The 23,060-nt window shown below is 39.7% G+C and overlaps 1 protein-coding gene across 2 annotated transcripts; it reads right to left on the bottom strand.

Annotated features, from left to right (window-relative positions):
* Window positions 1–3,838: 3,838 nt before the first annotated feature.
* On the bottom strand, window positions 3,839–22,780 carry SLC39A6 (solute carrier family 39 member 6). 2 transcript variants are annotated; one of them, XM_019637904.1, is made up of 10 exons: window positions 22,505–22,780; window positions 20,120–20,863; window positions 18,403–18,586; window positions 17,385–17,554; window positions 15,816–16,034; window positions 11,642–11,747; window positions 9,023–9,400; window positions 7,879–7,959; window positions 6,334–6,524; window positions 3,839–5,093 (listed from the first exon to the last, which is right to left on the bottom strand). In XM_019637904.1, exons 2-10 carry the CDS (start codon window positions 20,852–20,854, stop codon window positions 4,941–4,943), a joined length of 2,217 nt encoding a protein of 738 aa, XP_019493449.1. In that variant the 5' UTR covers window positions 20,855–20,863; window positions 22,505–22,780; the 3' UTR covers window positions 3,839–4,940. The 2 variants fall into 2 exon arrangements, with proteins under 2 accessions (XP_019493449.1, XP_019493448.1); XM_019637903.1 differs by having other exon boundaries at window positions 20,024–20,863; window positions 22,505–22,778.
* Between the last annotated feature and the right edge of the window lie 280 nt (window positions 22,781–23,060).

The raw sequence follows: 23,060 nt of genomic DNA, 5'->3' as shown, positions 1-23,060 counted from the left end.
GGTTGCCATGGGCTACCGTGTGTAGCCAGCAGCCAGCGTGAGCGGCCAGCAGCCGCCGTGAGCGGCCGTCCAGAAGCCAGTGACTGATCTGCCTCATCCGGGAAGAGCGCAATGATGGTGCCAGCTTGGGCCAGTGAAGCGACGTCCTCCACAACTAGACTGAAGAACAAAAGGGCAGCAACTTGTCTGTTCCCCTTCCCGATTCCCCAATGCTGTTCCCCTCCCCCAATTCCCCAATAAAATCTTAAAAACAAAACAAAACAAAGTAAAAAAAATAAAGTAGTTGTAATAGAATCATAGGCATTTACATTTAAGCCAAACTTAAGAAATACTTTATTTAATGACCCAATACAAATATCTTATTTTTGACTTTAATAAAAACGTGGTAGTGGAAATTTAATATGATACAATTACTGTGGGAAATGGTGTGGCAGTTCCTCAAAATATTAAACATATAATTACATGATTCAGCAATTCCACTTCTGGGTATATACCCAAATGAACTGAAGCCAACTCAAACAAGGATTTGTACACACATGTTCATAGCAGCATTATTCACAATAGCCAAAATGTAGAAGCCACCCTCTACATCAATGGATGAATGGGTAAATAGAAGGTGGTATGTACAAGGGAATATTATTCAGCCTTAAAAACGAAGATTTTGACACATGCTACAACATGGATGGACCTTAAAGACATTATACTAAGTGATGTAAGCCGGACTCAAAAGGACAAATATTGTGATTCCACTTATATGATGTACCTAGAATAATTAAATATATAAAGACAGAGAGTAGGGCTGTGGTTACCAGGCACTGGGGGAGGAGAGAATGGGAAATTATTATTTAAATGGAAACAGAGACTCAGTATGTGATGATGAGTAAGTTCTGGAGATGGATGGTGGTGATGGTTGCACATGTTAATATGTGTAAGCCATTGAACTGTACATTTAATAATGGTTAAATAGTAAATTTGGTGTATTTTATCAAAAACATTTTAAAAAGGAAAAAATCATTTGTGGCTACCAATGACATAATGCTTATGGTGAGAGGTATGAAATTGTGACAATTTACTACCTCCTTTAATTTTCATTATATATTTTTATAGTACTTTATGTGGAAGATTCAAGATCCACTCCGTTTTTGGAGTTGTAGTTTCTCTTTCTGGTCTACATTAGTTCTTCCCGCTCTTCACGTTTCCCTTCCCCTCTTCTGTTGCTTTTCTTAAACCCTGACTTTATAGGATGGGAATATTCAAGAAGTTTTTAAAAGACTTCCTGAATTCTAAAAACTTCTATTTATAATATGCTAAAATGTTTTTCTTTAATCCTGAATTACTTTAAATTTCTGATTTGTGATTGTAAGTTTTTTTCACTTTAATCTGTTGACATGGTACATTATGGGTTTTCTGGTGAACCAGTCTTGCATTCCTAAGAACACCTTACTTGGTAACATATACTGGGGTGCCCAAAAAATGTATACACATGACTTGTATTCATTTTTTTATCAGTATATATTACAATTTTAATAGTTTTTTCCTTTCTTAAAATGTGTATAATTTTCTTGGCACCCTCTGTATACTATGGAGTTTGATTTGCTATTTAGGATTATTGTATATCTATATTCATTTTTGCTTTTCATGTATACTATCCTGTGAGATTTTGTGAGGGTCTGGGATTTTATCCAGTTTAGAAGCTGCAAGTTAGCCTGTTACTGTTTCGTGGATAATGGCAGAAGACATAAGACTCCTGGGACACAAAGGACTCTATAGCTCACAGCATAGCAACTAGCATGAGCATCATTTGCATCATTGCCTCTTGACCCCCCAAGTCCCACAGGAGCAAAGTGAAAGGTCTCAGGTAGATGCAGCACATGTTGTGAGTTTGCGTAGCAGTTGAGTTTCGGGAATTCACCTCTTATACAAGGCCTAATCTTTGTCTCGGACCTTATCTTTCGATGTTCACTGATAAATGGCCCAGGCAGTGGTCAGGGCCTTACATTCCTGCCACAGCTAGTAAGAATGTATAGGGAGTCTTACAGTCCAAGGGCGATTATCTGTCAGCATGGTTTTAAATCAAGGGTACCTTATCCTCAACTGACACAATAAATGTTTTTTTCTAATTCCAGAAACTATTTTGATAAGCTAGGGATTTATGTGTTGCTTGTCATTTTGGTAAAACAGCAAACAATGCCTTGTTTTTTTTGAGGGGGGGGGCGGGAAGGAAATTCTGACTTGATCATTTTAACAGTAATTGACCTATTTTTCTGAGTGAACATTTATTTTTTTTTTTAAAGATTTTATTGGAGAATTGGGGGAGGGGAACTGTTGGGGAATTGGGGAGGGGGACCAGCCAAGTTGTTGTTCTTGTCTTCGTTGTAGAGGGTGCCAGTCACCATCTGGCTTCGTCAGCAGCTCGTGGCCTCTAAGCTCAAGGTGCTGTGTTCAATCTTAGTTGCGAGTAGGTGTAGCCACCATCCCATGCGGGAGTCGAACCAGCAGCCTTGTTAAGAGTGCACACTCTATCCACTGAGCCATCCAGGCAGCAGCTCAGCTCAAGGTGCCGAGTTCAGTCTTAGTTGCGGGTGGGCATAGCTCACCATTGAACAGACAATCTTGTTACACCAGCTGAGCCATCCTACCACCTGTTGGCAGCTCAGCGACAGCTCAGCTCGGGCAGTGTCACTGGCCCATGTGGGAATCGAACCGGTGGCCCTGTTGCTCAGAGCTCACGCTCTTAAGCCAACTCTTAACCAACTGAGCCACTTGGCTGGCCCAAGTGAACATTTAGTTTTCTAGAAAATTAATCCATGAAGTTCTCATAGTCTGCTTTTATGATTTCTTGAACCTACTATCTAATACTTTTCCATTGAAGGTATTTCTTTTTTTTCCTGTCAGTCTGGGTTCCTCCCTCCCCCAAAGGATCAGATTTTCAAACATGCTTTAATCTACATTTTCCTCTAATCTCCATTCTCCCCCCTCTCCCCCTAGCTATGGGTACTAATTACTTAAATCTCCCACATAGCCACTAATGGGTTCAAACTGGAGTAAGAACTATCGTTCCTATTCATCCTCTTTTGTGGGCTGGTTCAGCACACCTTCCACCTTCAGAATCTCTGTGAAAGGAATAGGTACAAGTCTGTTTCCCAAACTTGAAGAACAATTCCAGCTATTCCAGAGCTTCCTCACCTTGCACTGACACAACGGTGGCACTAGGGTAGGTCTGTGGGCTTCTGAAGCAATCCTTCAGTCAGGGGAGATGCCTGATCTCATCCTTTCAGGTACCACCAACCCAAGTAATTCTGTTACCTATCCCCGTCCCTTTCACTTGGTTTGGGGAGTAAAATGCTGGTCCGACTGTCTCTCAGTAGGCCCTAGGTGGAGTGCAGGGTCTTGTCCAATTTTTTTCTGATTCTCTTTAGAATGTAGGATATTAATGCTTCTTCTTGAGCTTAAGGCTCTGGTTGTTTTAAAAAAACCCAAAAAGTTAAGAATAGCTTGGAACAAGCTGTGGGTCAATATTTTTTGAAGTACCCTGTGTGGTAAACAATTTAAAATTGAACAAGGCCACCCAATACAATAATATAAATGAATTGATAAATATAATCTTGATGGTACAGAAGAAAATCAGACATCTCAAATTCATAGAACTGGAAAGTAGGATGGTGGTTACCAGGGACTGTGGGACGGAGAAACGAGTTAATAGGTGTCAAGTTTCAGTTCTGCAAGATGAAAAGATTCTGCAGATCCATTGCACAACAATGTGAATATACTTAAAACTACTGAACTGTACATTTTAAAATGGTTAGGATGGTAAAAAAATGAAATCAGACATCAAACATCAAGCTTACATGAGGAATTTATTTTGTAGAAAAGCAACATTTAGAGAATGCCACAGAGAGCCCTAGTATGTCTAAAATACTATACATAAAAATGACAATTGCTCATAATGACAACACTGAAGCACTGAAAGATACCAAAGTACTTTCTGAATCTAGAAATCAAATTATACTCAGTATGGTTTTAATATCCTTATCTCAAAGTTCTAGTACATTGACATTTGGTAAGCCTGACATTTGGTAACCATCCAATCATGTAACTTTGGGCGGTACATAAGTTGGTGATTAACAAGTATTCTGGCAATATGTAAACTTTGTCATACTCATCAGGTATATCTCCACACAAATATTTTAAAATTCAAATTTCTTGGTCAAGCGATATAATGCTTGAATTCATTAAATATATTTAGACGTTTCTATTATACAAAGTTAAATGTACAACTAAATTAGTAAAAAGTGCTCACTGGTTTTATGGGAACATTAATACTCTAACAAAAATGTTTATGAATGTACTATACTTTACTAATAATGCCTTTTTAATTTAAATCTAAAATTTCTCCTTCTATTTTATAACCAGTTTTCAGTGTTTTGTTTTATTTTTGTAAGAAATCTATACCTTCTTAATTCTTACATATTCTTTTCTCCTTGTTTCTTAGGCTTAAATTCAGTACAAGCTTTATTGGTATCTTAGGCTTCGTGTGTATTCTTACTCCTAAACACCAGCAGTTCTTCGGAGGCCTAAAATCCAGCATGGGAATTACTGTATTAAATTAGTTCTAGAAAAAACATTAAAGACATTTTTCCTGAAATATACAGAACATGTCATGCCAAATCTCTTGTTTATACAATAAACTGGTAAAATTGGTAAATTGCACATATAGCTTATATTCCCAAAATAGAATAACTTAAATATTAAAATGTACCTTTATGTTACCACCATAACTGACCTTGTAAGCATAACAAATGGCAATATTCAATACAAAAATCACAAAATCCACTAACCTTAAATGCTGCATATTACAGCATACAAACTCTCACTTTCCTATGACCTATTCAAACTATAGACAGCAAAATTTTTAAGCTACTCTAGCATTTATACCCTAATTAGAAATTTATACGAAACACAATTTTATGTTCAAATATGGAAATAAGCAACATAATTCCAAAACCCAAAAACATCCCAGCATTCTGTAGTAAGAAATATCCCCAGCGGCTACATCCATGGTCACAAGCATCATTGTGCAGCATCTCAGGTACCTAAGGAGGGTGGGGGGAAAACAAGCAAACTTTAAGGTTTCAGAACTACAGATTAGTTTTTATTAAGAATTTGCAGGACAGTATATTAGCTTTATAGATAGGCTGGATATACTGGGTCAATTCCTTAAAACATGACCACATACATACTGAGTCTAGCTAATAATGTCACATCGCATTTCCTAGCAGTTTAATTAACAATGATTATTTACGATACGCTCAGCAAGTCATATTTAATTTGGTCCAGTTTGCTCCACTATAAAACGGAAAGCTGTACTGATTACCCTGCTCTAGTTACTGCCTGTATCTAAACTGAATATAACATGTGGCTTACCTGAATTTAGGTATATGGAAAAGTTACACTATATAAAATAAAATTTTAGTAATAAGATTGGCGGAATTGTTATGTGGACTTTGATGACAAAGAGATGTGACTCCTTTGTCCATTAATAGGGAACCTTTAGGCATTTAAGTACACACAGCATGTCAACCATATGTGGCTTGTGTTAGGTTTCCTACAAATCTATACACAATTCAAAGCATAACTATTGAGATTCTACGCACAAAAAAAACATCAGAAGGAGGTAGATATTCTTTGTATCCTCACTCACATTAGGCAGGATAAAGATGTGCTTGTGATCAATAATCCAAAAAGATAAACTCTAAAGGTCCTATGCTACCTTGTGAGTATAACTTCTTACCACTACTGCACTTAATCTAAAGCCCCCCCCCCTTTTTTTTTTAAGATTTTATTGGGGAATTGGGGAAGGAGAACAAACTAGTTGCTGTCCTTTTGTTCTTCAGTCTAGTTGTGGAGGACACTGCTTCACTGGCCCATGTTGGTATTATGATCATTGTGCTCTTTCCGGCTGAGGCAGATCGGTTGCCAGCCATTGGATGGCCGCTCATGGCGGCTCACACCGACTGTCAGCCACTCAACCTGCCTGCCCACCACTCACATAGCTCACGGCAGCCCACTGCAGCCTATGCCATCGCTGGCAACTCTCGGCAGCCCAGCTCCAGGTCAAGCTGTTGTTCACCATCTTAGCTGTAAGAGGGTGCAGCATCACTGGCCCATGTGGGACCCGAACCAGTGGCTCTGGGGCTCAGAACTCGCGTTCCCAAGCCAACTCTTAACCAACGAGCCACTCGGCTGACCCTAAAGCCTTTTTTAAAACAAGGTTTCACTAAACATTTTCTCTATTGTTAGTCAACACTGTAATTTGACACATGGAAAACTTACCATATCAACCAGAGCGACATACATGAATAAGCCAGCAGTAAGTGCAAATATCCACATAGACACATTTTCAGCATAATGACCAATGAAAATTCCTGTTGCCATTCCAAGGTATGCCAGCATGGCTGACAAAGCATTATAAAGAACAGCCTGCTTAACAGTCATGCCAGCCTTCAGTAAAACGGCAAAGTCACCTTTAACAGAAAACAAAAAGGAGATAAAGTAATTGAAAAATCATTTTTAAGACATATGCTCAAGAGACTTCCTAGATTTAACAAATTCTCCACTTTTTTTTTGAGAGAAAAAAAAAAACCCAAACAAAATTAAGAATTACTCAGGGCTAACAGTGTTACCAGTGTAAATCACTCTAACAGCTCTATAAACTAAGATTTGTTTTCTAGTCGAAGTTTTTTCCAAGGCTCCCACTTTGTTAATGAGTGGTAAATACCGCGAACCTACTCTTGTGCTCTTGTACAGTTTTCAAGGAGCTTATAATTGGCTACGAAGAAGAGGAGGGTGAAATTAAATGATCATCAAATGATAAAGGCAATTTACAAATAAGAGCTAAAGAGTCTAATATTCTAGCTCAGAGGTCGGCAAACTGCAGCTTGTGAGCCACATGCGGCTCTTTGGGTACATTCCGTCTCAAAAGTTTGCTGACCCCTGGAAGAGCCAATCCTGTTTCTCACAATTTAAAAATTATTCAAGAGCCATAAATATATATTTACATAATCACCATTATGTGACTAATATCCTTTAAAAATTGTATAAATGAAACTATAATAGTTTCATTTTCATTTTCGACTTTACTTCAGAGTCCGTGGCTCGTGAGCCACAGTTTGCTAACCCCTGGTGGCTCTTAAATCTCAAAAGTTTGCCGACCCCTGCTTTAGCTATAGAAGGAGAAAATGAGATAAATTAAGATGGGATGAGTTACGATAGGCTTCATGGAGCATGAAGGATCTGGAACACAGAACATAAAGCAGATGCTGATTATAAGCATTGAGCAGGCAGATGGGAGGTATTCTGAACGGCAGAACAGCTGCCAAAGAACAAAAGTGAAAATGCTGTTCCAGGTGTGTAGGAATACGTGTCTGTAAGAAGAAAAATAGGACATGAATTGGAATCCAGAACAACCCTGGGAAGGTTGTTTTCTTCAGCTCCAAAGAGATTCTCTTTGCCAAATGATCCCTGTTAATGGAAAATGATTCCTTTGATGCCTGTGGTCTAATTCATCTGTGTGTATGAAGACAAGGATAACTGATGCCACTGGTATGCTGGTATAGGCTACTTAGTAGGGGTAAAGGACAAGAAAGGGAGCCCAGGTACCTCTTAGGCAACCCCACACAGACAACTGTATAATTGTACTGATGGGGTCAGATTCTGGCTGGAAACAAACTGCTCAGTAAGAAAGCTCTGGCCAGGTTAGCAGGCTTATGAGAAGGCATAAAAATTATAAGCAAGCTTGCTGGAACTATCATTAGCAAAAGCCAGTGACAATAGGACAGTTCAGCCATCTGGAAAACACCATTTATATGGTTCTCTTACCTAATTCATGAGGCAACTCATGACAAAAGACAGCAACAGAAGTACTTAAACCACTCGATAAACCTTCAGTAAAAGCAGCACCTGTGTAAAAAACAGTAAGAGAAAGATTGGCTACATTATTTCATGGGTGTGTTTTTATAAAATCTTGCATACAAGATAAAAGAAATAAACTATATTCTGATTGTGACTAAACAGAACTTTCCCAATTGCACTCTGTATCTTCTTTGTAAGTAATCTTAAATTACATTCAATTAGGTTTAAATTTCCCAACGGAGCACAAGCTGGTATGATTTGAGAAGGGAAGGTTCCACTATGCCTTAGAGTGATACGGTGATCTTACAGAAACCTGAGAAGTAATTGCTATGGCATAAAACACTTATTTAAAAATATAAACTGATTTAAAAGGTTTAGGAAAAAAACTCAGCAGTCAAGAGTACACACATTTCACTGGCCTCAGAGGAATTCACTATGTAATTACTTGTTTACATTCTTTCTTTCACTGTCTTATAAAGAGTCAAAGACAAATAGTTCCCTTCCCTTTCAAAGCTAACGTATTATACAACTGATCACTTATAAACCATGACGGAGCATTTGCATATCCTCCTTGCCGCTTACGTTGTGCACAGTACACAGAGGAGGAAGAGCACCGGGCTCCCAGGGAGCCAAGGCCTGTGCTCATCTCAGCTGGCCTACAAAACAGCACTGTCTCCTTGCAAGCGGTTCACCTTGCCAGGCCTCAGCTGCCTGATCTGTAATTATTTCCATGGTTTCTCCAGCATTAAGTTAAAAATTTGTAAGTATTCTATTATTTCTTAATTGTGGTATAACAATCACAAAAATGTTAGTTCTTCTTTGGATAGAGACTGGTAACTGGACTTATCAGATATACAAAGGTTCCTTTACAGCACAGAAGAAAAGATGGTAGAAAAGATTATTTTACCTTAATAAATACTGTTTATATTGCAGACAAGAGAACTTACATGTATAAAGGAGAAAAAACCCCCCAAAAAAACAAACCCAAATTAAAACAACTTTTGCTAGTTACAATTTAGGTAATGGGATAGGCACAGCTCCTAGCACTTAAGCTAACATTTAGCAAGTATTTCAGACTCAACCAACAAAGGACAAATATGTAGATGGATACCAATTGCCAGGCCATCGCTGAAATTGTGCAGGCCGTCACCCATTATCACCATCCACGCCAATGTGGCAATGCCAGCATCTTTTAGCTCCTCCCGAGAGTAGCGCTGACTGTGACTGTGAGGGTGGTGGTTCTGATGGTGATGGTGATGGAGAATATGATGGTAGTCATGGTGGTGGTGAATGAGATCATCCGATTGGCCAAGTGTATCATGGAAATGTGAATGGCACTTATTCTTGCACCCTCTGGGTACATATTCATTATAGACTTCTTGTGGATGAGCATGAGCTATCATGACCTCTTCTTCTTCCAAGATTGCTGGCTGTTGAGAATCAAAGTGGGAGGCCTCTTGTGAGTCTGCTCGTAAATAACCTTCAGGTCCTAGGTATAAACAAAAAGGACATGAGGACAAATCAGAAAGCTTTGTTAACGTACTTAAACACATTTCAAACATTCTCACTGACAAAGTAAAAAAAGATCTTAAAAGAGTGGCAACTCTCTCACATATACCTGTAGAACTAAGCATTAGAGTATTATTGATTAAAAACATCAATAGGTTTTAATGAATTTTAGAAACTGAATGGCCTCACATATTAAGAGTGGATTTTAAATGTTACTCTTTAATAACTGCCCCCAGATCGACACTGAATTTGTTCTGCCTCCTTACATTTTCAAAGATGACTTTCATCCTGATCTAAAAGAAGTACATACTTACGTTAAAAAATATTTAATACTAAAAATTGGAAATTAAATAAAAACGTGTAATCCTGCTGACTTCCTCTTTTTTGAGGGCAAAGTTCAAGGAAAAACAGAAGAATTCAAAATACCATTATCACCAAAACCCATTTATTATCTACTTATATAAAAAAAAGTAAATTGCAACAATAAGGTTTTGTTTTTCTTTGCCCTGTACACTGTATCACTTTTCCTGGAAGTATTCCTAAAACTGGCCCAATTCTTGGGCAGCTATTTCCTTTCATCATTATATCCTTCACTGGAGTCAGTTACAAAGGCTGAAGAGAATAGATGCAGGAAGATGAGCAAGAACATTTTACTTGCTCCTTAGAGAAAAGCAGTATGTTGGAACAAAAAGTTAGTCAGGAAACCTTACAAATAAGCAGTAGCAACAATGAAGCTTTTCTCCCTCCTTAGTCAGCAACTATTGAGTGCTTACTGTGGTCCAGGCACCCTGCCAGACACTGGGGATAGAAGGGAGCAAGACAAAGTCTCTGCAATTCAAAAAGCCTACGTTCTTATAGGGAGAAAGCCACTTAACAAGGAAACACATGTATAAAGAAGGTAATGTATGGGGTGGCCGGTTAGCTCAGTTGGTTAGAGTGCAGCGCTCATTCACCATGGTTGCTGGTTTGATCCCCACATAGGCCACTGAGATGCGCCCTCCACAATTAGATTGAAAACAACACTTGGCTTGGAGCTGATGGGTCTTGGAAAACCCTCCTGTTCCCCAATTTAAAAAAAAAAAGAAAGAAAAAAATATATAAGGTAATCTAAGGCACTGGAAAGCATGGAAAGAAAATAGAAAAAGGTAGTATGAAGCAGAGTGACTGAAAGACCTTTGTAGTTGGGTGATCAGGGAAAGCCTCGCAGGAAGAGATACCTGAGTTGAGATTCAAAAGACAGGAGGAATTTATGTGAAGATCTGGGAGAAGAGTATTCTAAACAGAAAAAAACCAGTAGTGCAAGGCCATGAGACAGACCTGGTATGCTCACAGGATGAAGCGGAGGACTGTGAGGCTAGTGAGGGTGAACAATGGGGCGAGTGGAGGGCAGGGCAGGACCTTGAAGGTCATGATAAGGAGTTTCGTTTAAAATTTTAATCTTCACTAAGTCTGTCCAACAAGAAATGCCAAGCCGACAGTCAAGTTATATGAAACAGTAACTTTAGTGGAGAAACACGGTAAACATAACCTTAGCTAAGTGATCAAAATTATCACCACCCATATGCAACAAAGTGCATCATGTCAGGTGGCACACAGTGTAACATAAAAGGATATAGTTACACTGTGATATTCCTGCCAAAGCTGATCAATGGAATAAAAAAACATTAGACAAACCCAAAACAAAATAAGGGGCAACAAGATGCAACATTTGATCCTGGATAGTACTCAGTACCAATTTTTTCCTTTTGGGGGTGGTGGGGAGTATAAAGCATGACTAAGACTAGGTAATTACAGTACAACAGCATTAATTTCCTGTTTTGATAACTGAACTATGATTATATAAGAAAATGTCCTTTTTCTTAGGAAACATACACTTAAAGTATTTAGGGGTAAAGAAGCATCATGTCTGCAATTTACTCTCAAATGGTTTAGAAAAAAAGTGTGTGCATATGTGTACAGAGAGGGGGGAATGATATATGCAAGTAAAATAACGGGAATACAGGAAAGATACAGGAATTCTCTGTACTACTCTTGAAATTGTCTATGAATCTGAATTTATTTCAAAATAAAAAATTATAGAAAGAGATGTAAATACACATAGAAACAACCAACTCATTGGCAATTTATAAAGTATGAGATTAAAAAACAGAAGACAGTCCAAACTGTCAGCAAATTGCAGAGTAATGAACTCCCTCCAGCCCTCAAATTCATAAGAACTTACGATCATCTGCGTCTACTTTCTCCTCATTTGTTGAAAGTTGAGATTCATAGTTGGACAACTGCTTCTTAATCTCCACATCATCATCATTTTCAGGTTTTTTCTGATTCTAAAATAAGAAGAGACAGTGATCCTTTAAAATAGTTGATTTTGCTTATGTACACAGCTTTAAAAAGATAGTTAAGCAAAAGATATAGAAAAGACAAGAGTAACAGACCTGTATTGGAATAAAAGCCACCTAAGGGCAGGGCCTGTACTTGCACAGTACCTAGCAGTGTCTCCTAGGCATAGGAGCTGTTCAGAAAGGCGAAGAATCTGCCTCAGTAATAGAAGCATAGAAAAATCACCGTTTCGAATGCCCCCTATGTCATCTACTCTAAGTGTGGTCTTACATAAGCAGTGCAGCATCCCCTGGGAGCTCGTTAGAAATGCACTCAAGCCACACCCAGACCTAATGAATCAGAATGGGGATTTTAACTAGATCCCCAGGTGACTCATACCAGGTAAACTTGAGCTCTGCCTCAGGATATCAATTTAGAAGCATCTAGAGGCATTTTCTTCAGGCATTTAGTAATCTGCTAACCAAGAGTGTATAACAATGACAGGATAGGCTTGTCACTTTCCTGGTATAAATACCAATTTCTACTAGGACAGGCTTCCTTGAGAAAGTGACATTTATACCAAGAGCTAAAGATGAGCAGGGGTTTACTGGGGAGGGACAGGGGAGGCAGTATTCCGGGCAAGGAGGAATAGTGTGTGGGAGAGTCCTAAAGCGAAAGGGGCCAGCCTGACCTGAACAGAAAGGACAAGTTGGTTGGGGCCTAGTAGGTCAGAGACAGGGTGGCTCGCGATAAGGCTGGGTGGCTGGAGGACACCAGACAATGGAAGCCTGTTAGGAGTTGTGGACTTTGTCCTAAAAGCAATGAGAAATCACTAAAGGAAGTTTTGTTTTGTTTTTTTTAAGATAATTTTTTGGAAAATTGGGGGAGGGGAACAGCGTTGGGGAATCAGGGAAGGGGAACAGACAAGTTGCTGTCTTTTTTTTGTTCTTCAGTCTAGTTGTGGAGGACATCGCTTCACTGGCCCATGTTGGTGTTATCATTGCGCTTTTCCCAGGTGAGGCAGTTGCTCACCAACCATTGAACGGCTGCTCAAGGCGGCTCATGGCAGCTCACGAAAGCGCACGCCCGCTGTTGGCCAGCCCCACTGCAGCCTATTGTTCACCATATTAGCTGTAGAGGGCGCAGCGTCACCGGCCCAAGTGGGATCCGAACCAGTTGCCCTGCTGCTCAGAGCTGGCGTCCCAAAAGCCAACTCTTAACCAATGCGCCACTCAGCCGGCCTTAAAGGAAGGATTTCAAGGAATGGAGTCCAACCTCATCAGATTTTCATTTACACAAATCACTCTGCCTGCTTTGCTCTGGGTTGGGAGAAGACAAAATAATGTAGACAGGCCAGTTAGGAGGCAACTGCTGTCACCCAGGTGGGAGATACGCATGGCCTGGACTAGAACAACGGCAAAGAAGATGGACAGAAATGGCAAGACTCTGGGTATATTTAATAAAACTAGGTTGGATATGTGGAGGGAGATGTCGGACGCTTCTCAGGTTTTCAGCATGAACAATAACCTTTACTGGTAAAAAGTCTGAGGTTGAACTATTGCTATCTATATCAAGTATGAGATGTAACCCTAATTTGAATATGAGGTTTCAGACAGACATATAGAGCAGGTAACCTAAAACTATGATTCCCAGAATTTTCCAGGGGTGCAGGATAGATGTCTTCAGTAAAATCCTAGGTAAACTGTCCTGTTTTGGGTCTAAAGAGCTCCCAACACTTGCCATATAATGGATTGACTTTTTTTTTCTTTGTGATAAAACCGTATGAGATTAAAAACTGTTAAGGGAGTAAAACTAAGATCTGGATGCCCTTGAGAAAAAGATACTTAATGCATTCTAAAAAGGCAGAGAAAATAATAATGTTTGCAAAATTCCTGTAGGGAGTCTTTATCTAGAAATTATGCTTACTTGCTGTATAATGTTTCTTATAGAGTCAACAAATATTTTTAAATCATCTCTTATGTGCTAGTCTTTGGAGATATAGCAATAAACCAGACAAAGAGGTCCTGGCTATTAAGACCTTACATTCTATTAATAGTAGAAATTATTTTAGTTTAGAAAGAGATTACCAAATTTTTGCTATAATCTACAGTAATATATGTAATATATCCATAGTAATACATGTAATAGACTGTAACATCACTGTTGCATTTTAAAATGGTCACATTACAAGACTGATTTCACAACCCACTGAGTTATAATCCAGAGTTTGAATAATACTGTTCTATATTAGATAATAGAGAGCCTGCCTCTTAGAGTCCCACGTTAAAGAGGGCCAGATTAAAGAAAAGTTATCTTCAAGGAAAATTTGAAAACCAAATTGAAATTACAATGCTCAATAAATTATGGCATTTGGAACAAAAAAAAAAACAGTAAAAGCAACCAACCTCCAACTGACCCCCTTAAAAAAACTAAAAATGATCTTTTGTTGTTTTAAGGTAAGAATAATTCCAGAGAATGTAAAGAGTAGGAAATTTCCTCAAAACAGTCCACGTGAAGCAATGCGGACAACAGGAACACGGATGACTTCCTGGATTAAGAATGAATAAACCGGGGCAGCCAGTTAGCTCAGTTGGTTAGACTGCAGTGCTCATAACACCAAGGTTGCCGGTTCAATCCCCACATGGGCCACTGAGTTGTGCCCTCCAAAACCAGATTGAAACAACTACTTGACTTGGAGCTGACAGGTCCTGGAAAAACACACTGTTACCCAATCAAATTTTATAAAAAGAATGAATAAGCTATTATTTCACTTCTTCCCTTTAAATTTAGGTCCAGTAAAGAGAAGGTTCAAAATAGGCAATTTGAGATTTTAGTGAATATAAACTCCATAAGGTCAAATATTCATAGGATGGAGCAGGAGGCTATTCATCTGTTCACATATGCACTTGTTTCCTACACTGAGCTCTATGCTCAGCAAGAATCAACTATGTTACTTTTCAAACCTCTTCATGACAGTTATACTTGATATTTTAACTGCACAATTTAGTAACATATTGCTCAAACCATGTGATCACGGTGAGAACAGTTAACTTCTATGAAAATTTAAGTTAAATGGCTATGAAAGATTCAAAGGCAAGTTGCTTTTTTTAAAAAAAAGGTTATCAAATTATGTAAGGTGACAACAATATAAAATTTAATTTGATTCTGCGTTCAAAATAGCTTTACAAGTGTGTAGCCTCTTGAACAATTTTAGATAAACCGAAACTGGAAATCGTAGATGAAGCAGGATGGCTGTTGAAAAAAAAAAATCATCACACAGAACTCCAACTTAGAAAAAATCTTGGTCAACATCAAATGACCAGAAACAGCATACAAATGTTTTAAATTAAAATGTCCAAGATGTGTACGAGTAATTTTTAAGAGTCCCGATAGTCTTTTGACTAATTTGCCTGTCACATCAGATAAGGGGCAGATAATCACAGGCAACTCAAAGTTAATTTTTACCAGTAATAAAGAGTCTACTCTTTGGCTTCATACTATTTTCTGGTGACAGTTTGCAAAGGGCAAGTCTGTGCAAGTCACAAACTCTTTCAAATAAAACAGAATATCCAGCTACTGGGTGAATAATTTAATCACATAATTAGTCATAACTACCAATAAATATTTATGGTGTATCCACGACACTTTTTTCTTAAACCACTTTTTTGAGGTATGACTGACATATAAAAAGCTGTCTATATTTAATGTATACAGCTCAGTGAGTCTGGGGATAAGTATACACCTGTGAAACCATCACCCCCATCAAGGCCATAATCATGATGCTTCTGATCTTTGAGGCCCTGCTTGCGCCTTGTTTGGTCATTTACACAGATGTTCATCCTTGCCTTTCTTACCCTCTCATGAGTTTGAAGGAAATTCTGGAGATAGAGAACTTCTGGGATTATAAAGATACAGAATTGCTCTCTGCTAATTCCTCTGGGAGCAAAAAAGTATCTCAAGAAAACTCAATCCCATCTCAAATGAAGATTATACGCTCTGGACAAATTCTAACAGTTTAGAGTGCTACTCTAAATAAATGTCTAGTGCATGTAAGTACTCAGTATACTTTTTCTTACCTTTTTCTTCTTATCTTTGAATTGCTTGATCAATGTGAGTACATGTTCAACAAGAAACATGAAATACAAGCCTCCCAGAGCTGTTAGGCCCTTCCATGTGGAATCAAAATAGGCGCTTTCTTCAATGTTTTGAGAAGACAGATGACTGAACAGTGGCCCTCTCTTCATGTCCATGGCTATTTCTTCATGGCTGTGACTATGGTGATGACTTGCATGCGACTAAAGGCAGAACAACATGTATTTCATAAAGTCATTAGTTTCACACACATCAGAAAAATAGACTAAGATAATAAGGTCAAATTGGAAATGATTCAGAATTAGGCAATTTATGGGATATCTTGGAATGAGGGGAAGTTTAGGATATTAAAAATAAAATGACCAACAAGCAGCTAGTTATGAAGTATTCAATGCCCTATGACATTTAAAAGTGGATCTGGTCAGTGTAAAGACAGATACATTTCCCAATGACCCTCATAATACATAGGTAGTGGGTATTTTCAATGTTTGACAAGTTACCATGGACACAAATAATAGGGAACTGCCAGACTTAATGGGCAGATAGTGTTTACTGCTTATACTCCCAGGTGAGAAGCTCACACCAGTATCATCAGTGTCCTTACAAGAAGCTGTAATAGGCCCTGGCATGTACCTGAGTTCCAGGTGTACTGCCCAATAGCCTATGGGGGAACAACTGCCCACATAGGTGCATGGCCCAGGGGCCTACAGGGGACTACTGCCAGCATAGGTGCATGGCCCTGTAGCCTACGGGGAAACTACTGCCTACATGTTAGGAAATCGGGTGTGGCACATACTAACACAGGTGAGATTGGGAGGGAGTCACATGCACATGCCACTTTGTTCAGCAGGTATTCCTGAATCTCTGCCATCTGATGGTTAGAAAGTTTATCACAGCAAAATAGTTATATTTCACTACTGAATGAAACATGATGAAATATACAGTAAGCTAGGAATACAGTAATGTTCTTGCCACTTGCCTGCAAATCTCTAAAGGAAATTTAGAAAATGAGATCCAAATATTTCTTGCCTATGTACCTATCCCAAATATTTAATGGAAAAGTAAATTCACTTTACCAAACTTGCTTTTATTTAAGAATTTAGTCATGTCACAAGGTATAAACTTCTAAATACACACATAAATTCAATTCTGAAAAAAACTCTTAAGTTTCTTGGGTACATAGAGTCATGTTTCTTGTTTCTTACATGTTAATGTAATTGCCACAGAAATACATGAATCACCTGCTGCAGTCTGTCCCAGTACTAACATTTGAGTAGAATCCGTCTCCTTTTAGTAACTGCTTTCCAAAAAGTTAAATTAGTCTGGATTTAGTAAATTCCTTTTAAAAAGAAAAGCAAAAAAAATGAACATATCCTAAAATTTAGCAAAAAAAAGCGGCTTTTGGTTACCAAATATATTTTAAAATCAACTCCTCTAAACCAAATTTCTAATCTTTTATATATATCAATTCAAAGACTTCTAATACAAACCAAAAAAAACACATGTATATTTTCAATGTCAAATAAAAGACACTAATAGGACAAATTACTTACATGTGGAAGAAGGTGTAAAAACGCATCGCCACTCAAGGTCCCCACAGCCAATGCCACCAGAAAACTCAGGAGAAACTTGAAAAACACTCGATTCATCAGAGGCACTAGGATAACACCCAGCAAAGACAGGAAACTAATGATGGAAATGGCTATGAAGCCACCAACCCAGGCTGTCAAACAGAAAACAGAGCAAAGGAAAAAGCATACAACTGATAAACTTTAAAAGACAGACTTTGAAGTAGCATAAAGCAACTTGTAAAAGTAGGGAAGTTAAAATACAAACACAGTGGAACAGGACTATAGTTAACAGCGCAACCACCAAGGAAGAGGCTCAAATGAACAGTCTAACGGAACCCTCCAGATCAAGAGCATAAGCCTTGTGGAAAATTCTTCAGCTAGGAGTGAAAAAAATGGTACATAAGGATGAATTCTAGCTCACTTGGGAACTGAACTTTCAGACTCTCATAACACCTAAATTATAAAAGAGAAGAGGGAAAAGTTTAAAAAAAAGAAGAGAGAGAAGGAAAGTGGGAATTTAATAATTTCTTCAGTAAACAGAGCAATTATCTATTATAGTTTTTGAGCACTGAAACTCTACACTATAGCAGAACTTATCCTAGTTTCATTTATTAATAAGAACAGACCAGAATTAGGCTCCTAAACAGCAGAGATTAACTCTGATCCTTCCTCCTCAACAGTGTGACAACATATAAAAAGCCCAAATTTCGGATGGGATGACCTCAGACAAGTTACAACCTATGTTTCCTCCCCCATTTCCCCTTTTTTTTAGGGTAAGGCTAACACAGCCAAGTTACAATTGAAGCTTTGTTTTTTGTTTTGTTTTGTTTTTAAGGGTAAGGCTAACACGCTTGCTTTCATCACATTCAAGGCAGAGAACAATTAAGATGGCATATTTGAAATTATGCTGAAAAACAAATAGGTTGATGTAAATACAAGGAAAACTACAATATAAATGTATTTATTGGAAATTATTTTTACATTAAAAATGCAATTCTACCTATTTGTAAAGAGTAGGTCTTTGGAGGAATTTCAGCTTTCTTGTCACTCGTCGTATGAATCAGACACGATCTAGCATCTATTTGATTGATGATGGCTGGGCAGAGGTAGTTGAACTCTGTTGCATTCAGCAGAACCTGGATGCCTATGCCATGAGATGTAAGCAGCTTTGACGCATTGAAACACTGAAAAAAACAAAACAGTGAGAATCACCAAAAGGCATTCCCATTAGAGAATCCAAAACAGTTGTTTGATGACACAACACTCCTTCCTTACTGAAGCTTAATCCTTTATTTTTTTTAAGTCAACCCTAATTAAAATCAACTTTTGAGTACTTTGGAACTCTCCTCAAGCTGCCTAGAGATACTATGTCACAATAGTAGTATCCCACCTCTCTGCCTATTTCTTCTTGGTAGAAACAGTCACATCACCCGTCAAGCCTCAAGTGGAATAAGCTTGAGGATAAATGAACATTCACAAGCCTGTTAACTCATTGTATAAACCTATTAAGGAAATGAGCTTTAATTTCAAGATGGGGTTCATTAAGATATTGAGAAATATGTTGTTTTAGTACTAACGCTACCCTGCCTGGCCTAAACAAGCCCAAGACACATGACTCTTCCAGTAATGACCATACTTGCAAAACTTAGCTTAGTTCTGTCTACATACCTGGCAAAAAAATTCTCTATGAGAGGATATTAAATTATGCACATTACTCTTGAGCAGGGCAAGGCTGGTAATAAAACAAACCTGTACTGGCAGGCCGCTGTTTCAACAATTTAATTAGCTGACTAGTTTGAAGAGAACCTCCTTTGAGCAATCAAAGTCCCCCCCAATCCCCAAAATTGGCAGTAGCACCTGTTTCTCATCTTCTATAAAGTTATTTTAAACTCTCACAATTCTTGGTTACTACTACTTGGAACAAACTTTATCACCAGTATCCCTATGGGAATGACCATTATTAATAGGATTATCGCAGAATTAATACAGATGGCTTGAATGAAGCACTTAAGTTTCGCTAAATAACATATACTAATTCCTTGTTCTTGACAACTTTAGTTAAGGCAAACTGTGTACAGTCTGGAAGCCTAGTCTTGAAAAAACAAATAAACTCAAAACTTCACTGCCCAGACATTCACTTGTCCAGTACATCGTTCTTGGAAGCAGCTCCAATTTCAATCACTCCACAAGTCATTGTGATCCCTCTGCCAAGGAGGTAACACTGTTCTTGCGTTCTTCAGCCCCTTCAACCACACCTTTTCCTAAATCATAAATTCTCACTCCTGCTTTTTCAACCTCCCTTTTTCTATTTTTATTAATAATAATCACTGTTCAAGATTTTCTCCAAAATAACTTCAATATATACTTTCTATACTTATTTTAAATTCTACATAAGATAGTTTAAGCAGGCAGCACTATTCTTACTATCACCCAAGTTTTGTATCGGAAATATTTACAACATAGGAGGGACACTTTGGGTTAAAAGCCTTGCTGACAAAGTAGAAATTCCCTTTTCAATAACCTCACCATTTTATTAAACTCCTTACACCTACAGACAGAATGGCAATGACAGGACACACAAGCAGGCATGTTGATTAAAATAAGAATACCACTTTTCTTACCTCCTGAGTATTTTCATTTGTGATTCTGGAATATATAAAGTCTTTTTTGGGTTCACTCACAGATTCATTTGTTTTCCTCCTAGCCAGCCTGCTCACCTGGCTCTTTTCTGTGATGCTGGGTGGAGTGGAACTGCTCACATCTTTGGGAAGTTTTCCAGGTTTTGGAGTTTCTATTGTCTCTAGAAAGTGAGTTCCTTCAGAAACAGCATTATACACAGTTGAAGTCACTTCACTAGCACCAATACCATCCTTGATTAAAACATTCCTTCTACCATTCGCATGTTCTGATCGGTGAGATCCTTTCCCCTGGCTGTTTCTAGGATCTTTACCTGAACTATCAGAGTCATGGTCTGGGCAAAGAGCTTTCCGATTATTTTTACCAGACGCAGCGTGATTACGGTGAGAGTGATGCTCATGGTCAGAGTGATGCTCATGGTCAGAGTGATGGTCGTGGTCAGAGTGATGGTCGTGGTCTGAGTGATGGTCGTGGTCAGTGTGATGGTCGTGGTCAGAGTGATGGTCGTGGTCAGAGTGATGCTCGTGGTCATGGTGTATGTGGATTCTTTTCATCTTATCTATGCCTATATTTTGAAGCAACTTTCTGAAACCTTCAACCGACAAGGAATTATTTTCTCCATAGCGATGGAAAAGTTGCTGTAGATGATGTCGCTGTGTGTTAACTGCCAAATCAACATTAATGCCAGATTCCCAGTTCGGAATAATTTTCTCAGTGGTCTGAGGGAAAGCAGTTGCTGGTTCAGGTTCACGAAGGGGGTTTGTGACTGACAGGGTGAAGGTCAGGATCAAGACTACAGATAAACTCGTCGCCATTGCACCTTCCTAGAGAAGACACAAACACAAAAGATTCTTGCCTTCACTTCTAAAACAATTAAGAACTCTCCTGCTGAAAATTGATGTCTAACCAAGGTTTACACAGCACTGTTTAGTGTGACAAACACACTGCTAAATACTGTGAAAATATAGAGAACTAGAGAGGCCTAGCCTCTACCCTGCTAAAACATGTGAAACAACTGGAGAACCGCTGAGTGCTAACAGACTTAACTCAGACACTGGAGAGATCCATGTGGCCACAGCCATATTGGCAGCTTCTTATTGTGTTGAGAACAATGATTCAAAACAAAACCCAATTACTTCTACCACCACCACCATCATCATTTCATAAAACAATATTTCAACATCAAAGAGTAAATATGACAACCTCAGAATAATTCCCATTTAAATTTTTTCTTAAACTACATACTACATACAAATCAATGTAAGGCTTCTTTCCCCCACTACCACTCCTCCAACTCGCCCAAGTTTGCCTGTTTCTTGTGGCTGCCTCAGGATATTTTCTACGCATACTCAAGGAAACATGCATTTCACACAAATGGGATATTTTTTCCCACTCAACAAATGCCTTCTTTCCATGTCAGTACATATAGACTACTCTCATTTTTTTGAATGACCGAATAGTTCCTTAAGTAAATTAAACTTCATGAAAAATTATATCACTCTTATATTGCTATAAACCGGTGAAAATTTTATCAGACGATCACTCCTCCAGACAATGGTGTTTGGAATTAAAGGCCTATGCTCCAAAGAGGAGTTAGGAATGCAGTTGAGACTTGCAAAGCAGAATTCAGTGATGCGGAGGAAGGTATAAGCAGACTGGTATCTCAGGACCCGCAGATGTCCAGCACCAATGATGGATGGTAATCGTGACTAAACTCATCTGCCTCCAGCAAAGACCCAGAGGTCGGGTTCTCTGGAGCAAGACAGCAAGGGCCTGGGGCAACCTTGCTCTATCATTTTCAGCTGTTCTTCCTGGTACCAGGAAGAGCTGGAAACCCCCATTTTTCAGGGCGACTGAGGAAACCACATGAACGGATGGATGGATGTGGAGGTGCTCCAAACAATGTCGGCAGTGTTGCACAGCTGCTGCTTAGCAGCACACTGAGAACAGTAGAATATGGAAGTACAGGATACATAAATACCATAGGGCTAGACTCCTGAAAGAACAAGCTTTGGAGCCTGAAGTTTTAATAGGAAAGAAATCATTCACAGGAGAGAAGCAAGAGGCGGGGTGGGTGGGGACAAGCACAGACGTCCCGTTCAGGGGGGGCAGCTCCGTGCCTTTCTCCAGGAAGGATGTTTAAGGCGGTCGCCGACCCTCAGGCGGACCTCCATCCCTGCAAGTCCGCGTGTGTTGGAGGACAAAAAGAAAGCCGGAAGAAAAGACCTGGAGAAAGGGGCGAGCGGAGAGAACCGGAAAGAGGGCACACAACTGCTTCTATGGGCTTTTTATTTTTAAACACGACCCTACCTTCTTCGAATAGGAGATGAGTAATACAGACCGTTTCCTCAGAAAAGTCCTCCGTTGGACCCCAAAGCCCATCTGTGCACCTCAAACTAGGAAGTCAGGCCTCCAGTCCCGCGGGGCTCCCTCTCTGCAGCCCCATCCCGGACCTGCAGACTCACCTCTCCGCGGCCTCGCAGTCCTACGGCCCGGCCCCGCGCGCAGGTTCAGTTCCCCGCAGGCGGTCCAGAGGGCTCGGATCCGGCCCGTGCTTCTCTCTCTCTCCCGAAACCTCTACACCGCACGGAGAAGCGGCGGTCTCATCTGCTCGGCTGCTCTTCAGTCCCGGGTACCGCCGCGCAGCCACGGGGAAGCCGCGCCCCACGCGCTTTCTCCTCCCCAGAGCAGGACAATTACTAATTACCGCCGCGCGCAGCGCGCTACCGGGAACCACCGCCTCCGCCGGCCCTGACTGCCGGGCATGCGCAATGTGGCTTCGAACCCCGTTCCCCGTCGGCGGATCCGCGTGTCCGCCTGTTCGCCGGCGCCGCTGGGCTCGCCGGGGAGGGATGGGGCGAAGGCTCAGTCCGATCGAACTGTGAGCGCTGAGACCAGCTGGGGACCCTTTCTTTGATCCCCCTGCGCTCCTGCGCCTGTGTGAGGTCCGAGACTCGCTTGCCAAGGCTCCCCGTCGGCTGCAGGGAGCCTGGGCGAAGGGCAGCGGGACGTTCCTGAGCT

Source organism: Hipposideros armiger, unplaced genomic scaffold (assembly GCF_001890085.2).
Source record: "Hipposideros armiger isolate ML-2016 unplaced genomic scaffold, ASM189008v1 scaffold_36, whole genome shotgun sequence".
Taxonomy (NCBI): domain Eukaryota; kingdom Metazoa; phylum Chordata; class Mammalia; order Chiroptera; family Hipposideridae; genus Hipposideros; species Hipposideros armiger.
Note: the sequence above shows the minus strand (reverse complement) of the source record. Positions and strands in the feature narration are given on the sequence as shown.

Excerpts from the sequence above, each read along its gene's own strand:
- SLC39A6 (XM_019637903.1), bottom strand. The coding sequence starts at position 20,854 with ATGGCGACGAGTTTATCTGTAGTCTTGATCCTGACCTTCACCCTGTCA. Across the intron at positions 18,587-20,023 it reads CAAATGAAAATACTCAGGAG|TGTTTCAATGCGTCAAAGCT; the intron begins GTAAGAAAAGTG and ends TGTTTTTTTCAG. Across the intron at positions 7,960-9,022 it reads CAGCGATGGCCTGGCAATTG|GTGCTGCTTTTACTGAAGGT; the intron begins GTATCCATCTAC and ends TTTTTTACACAG.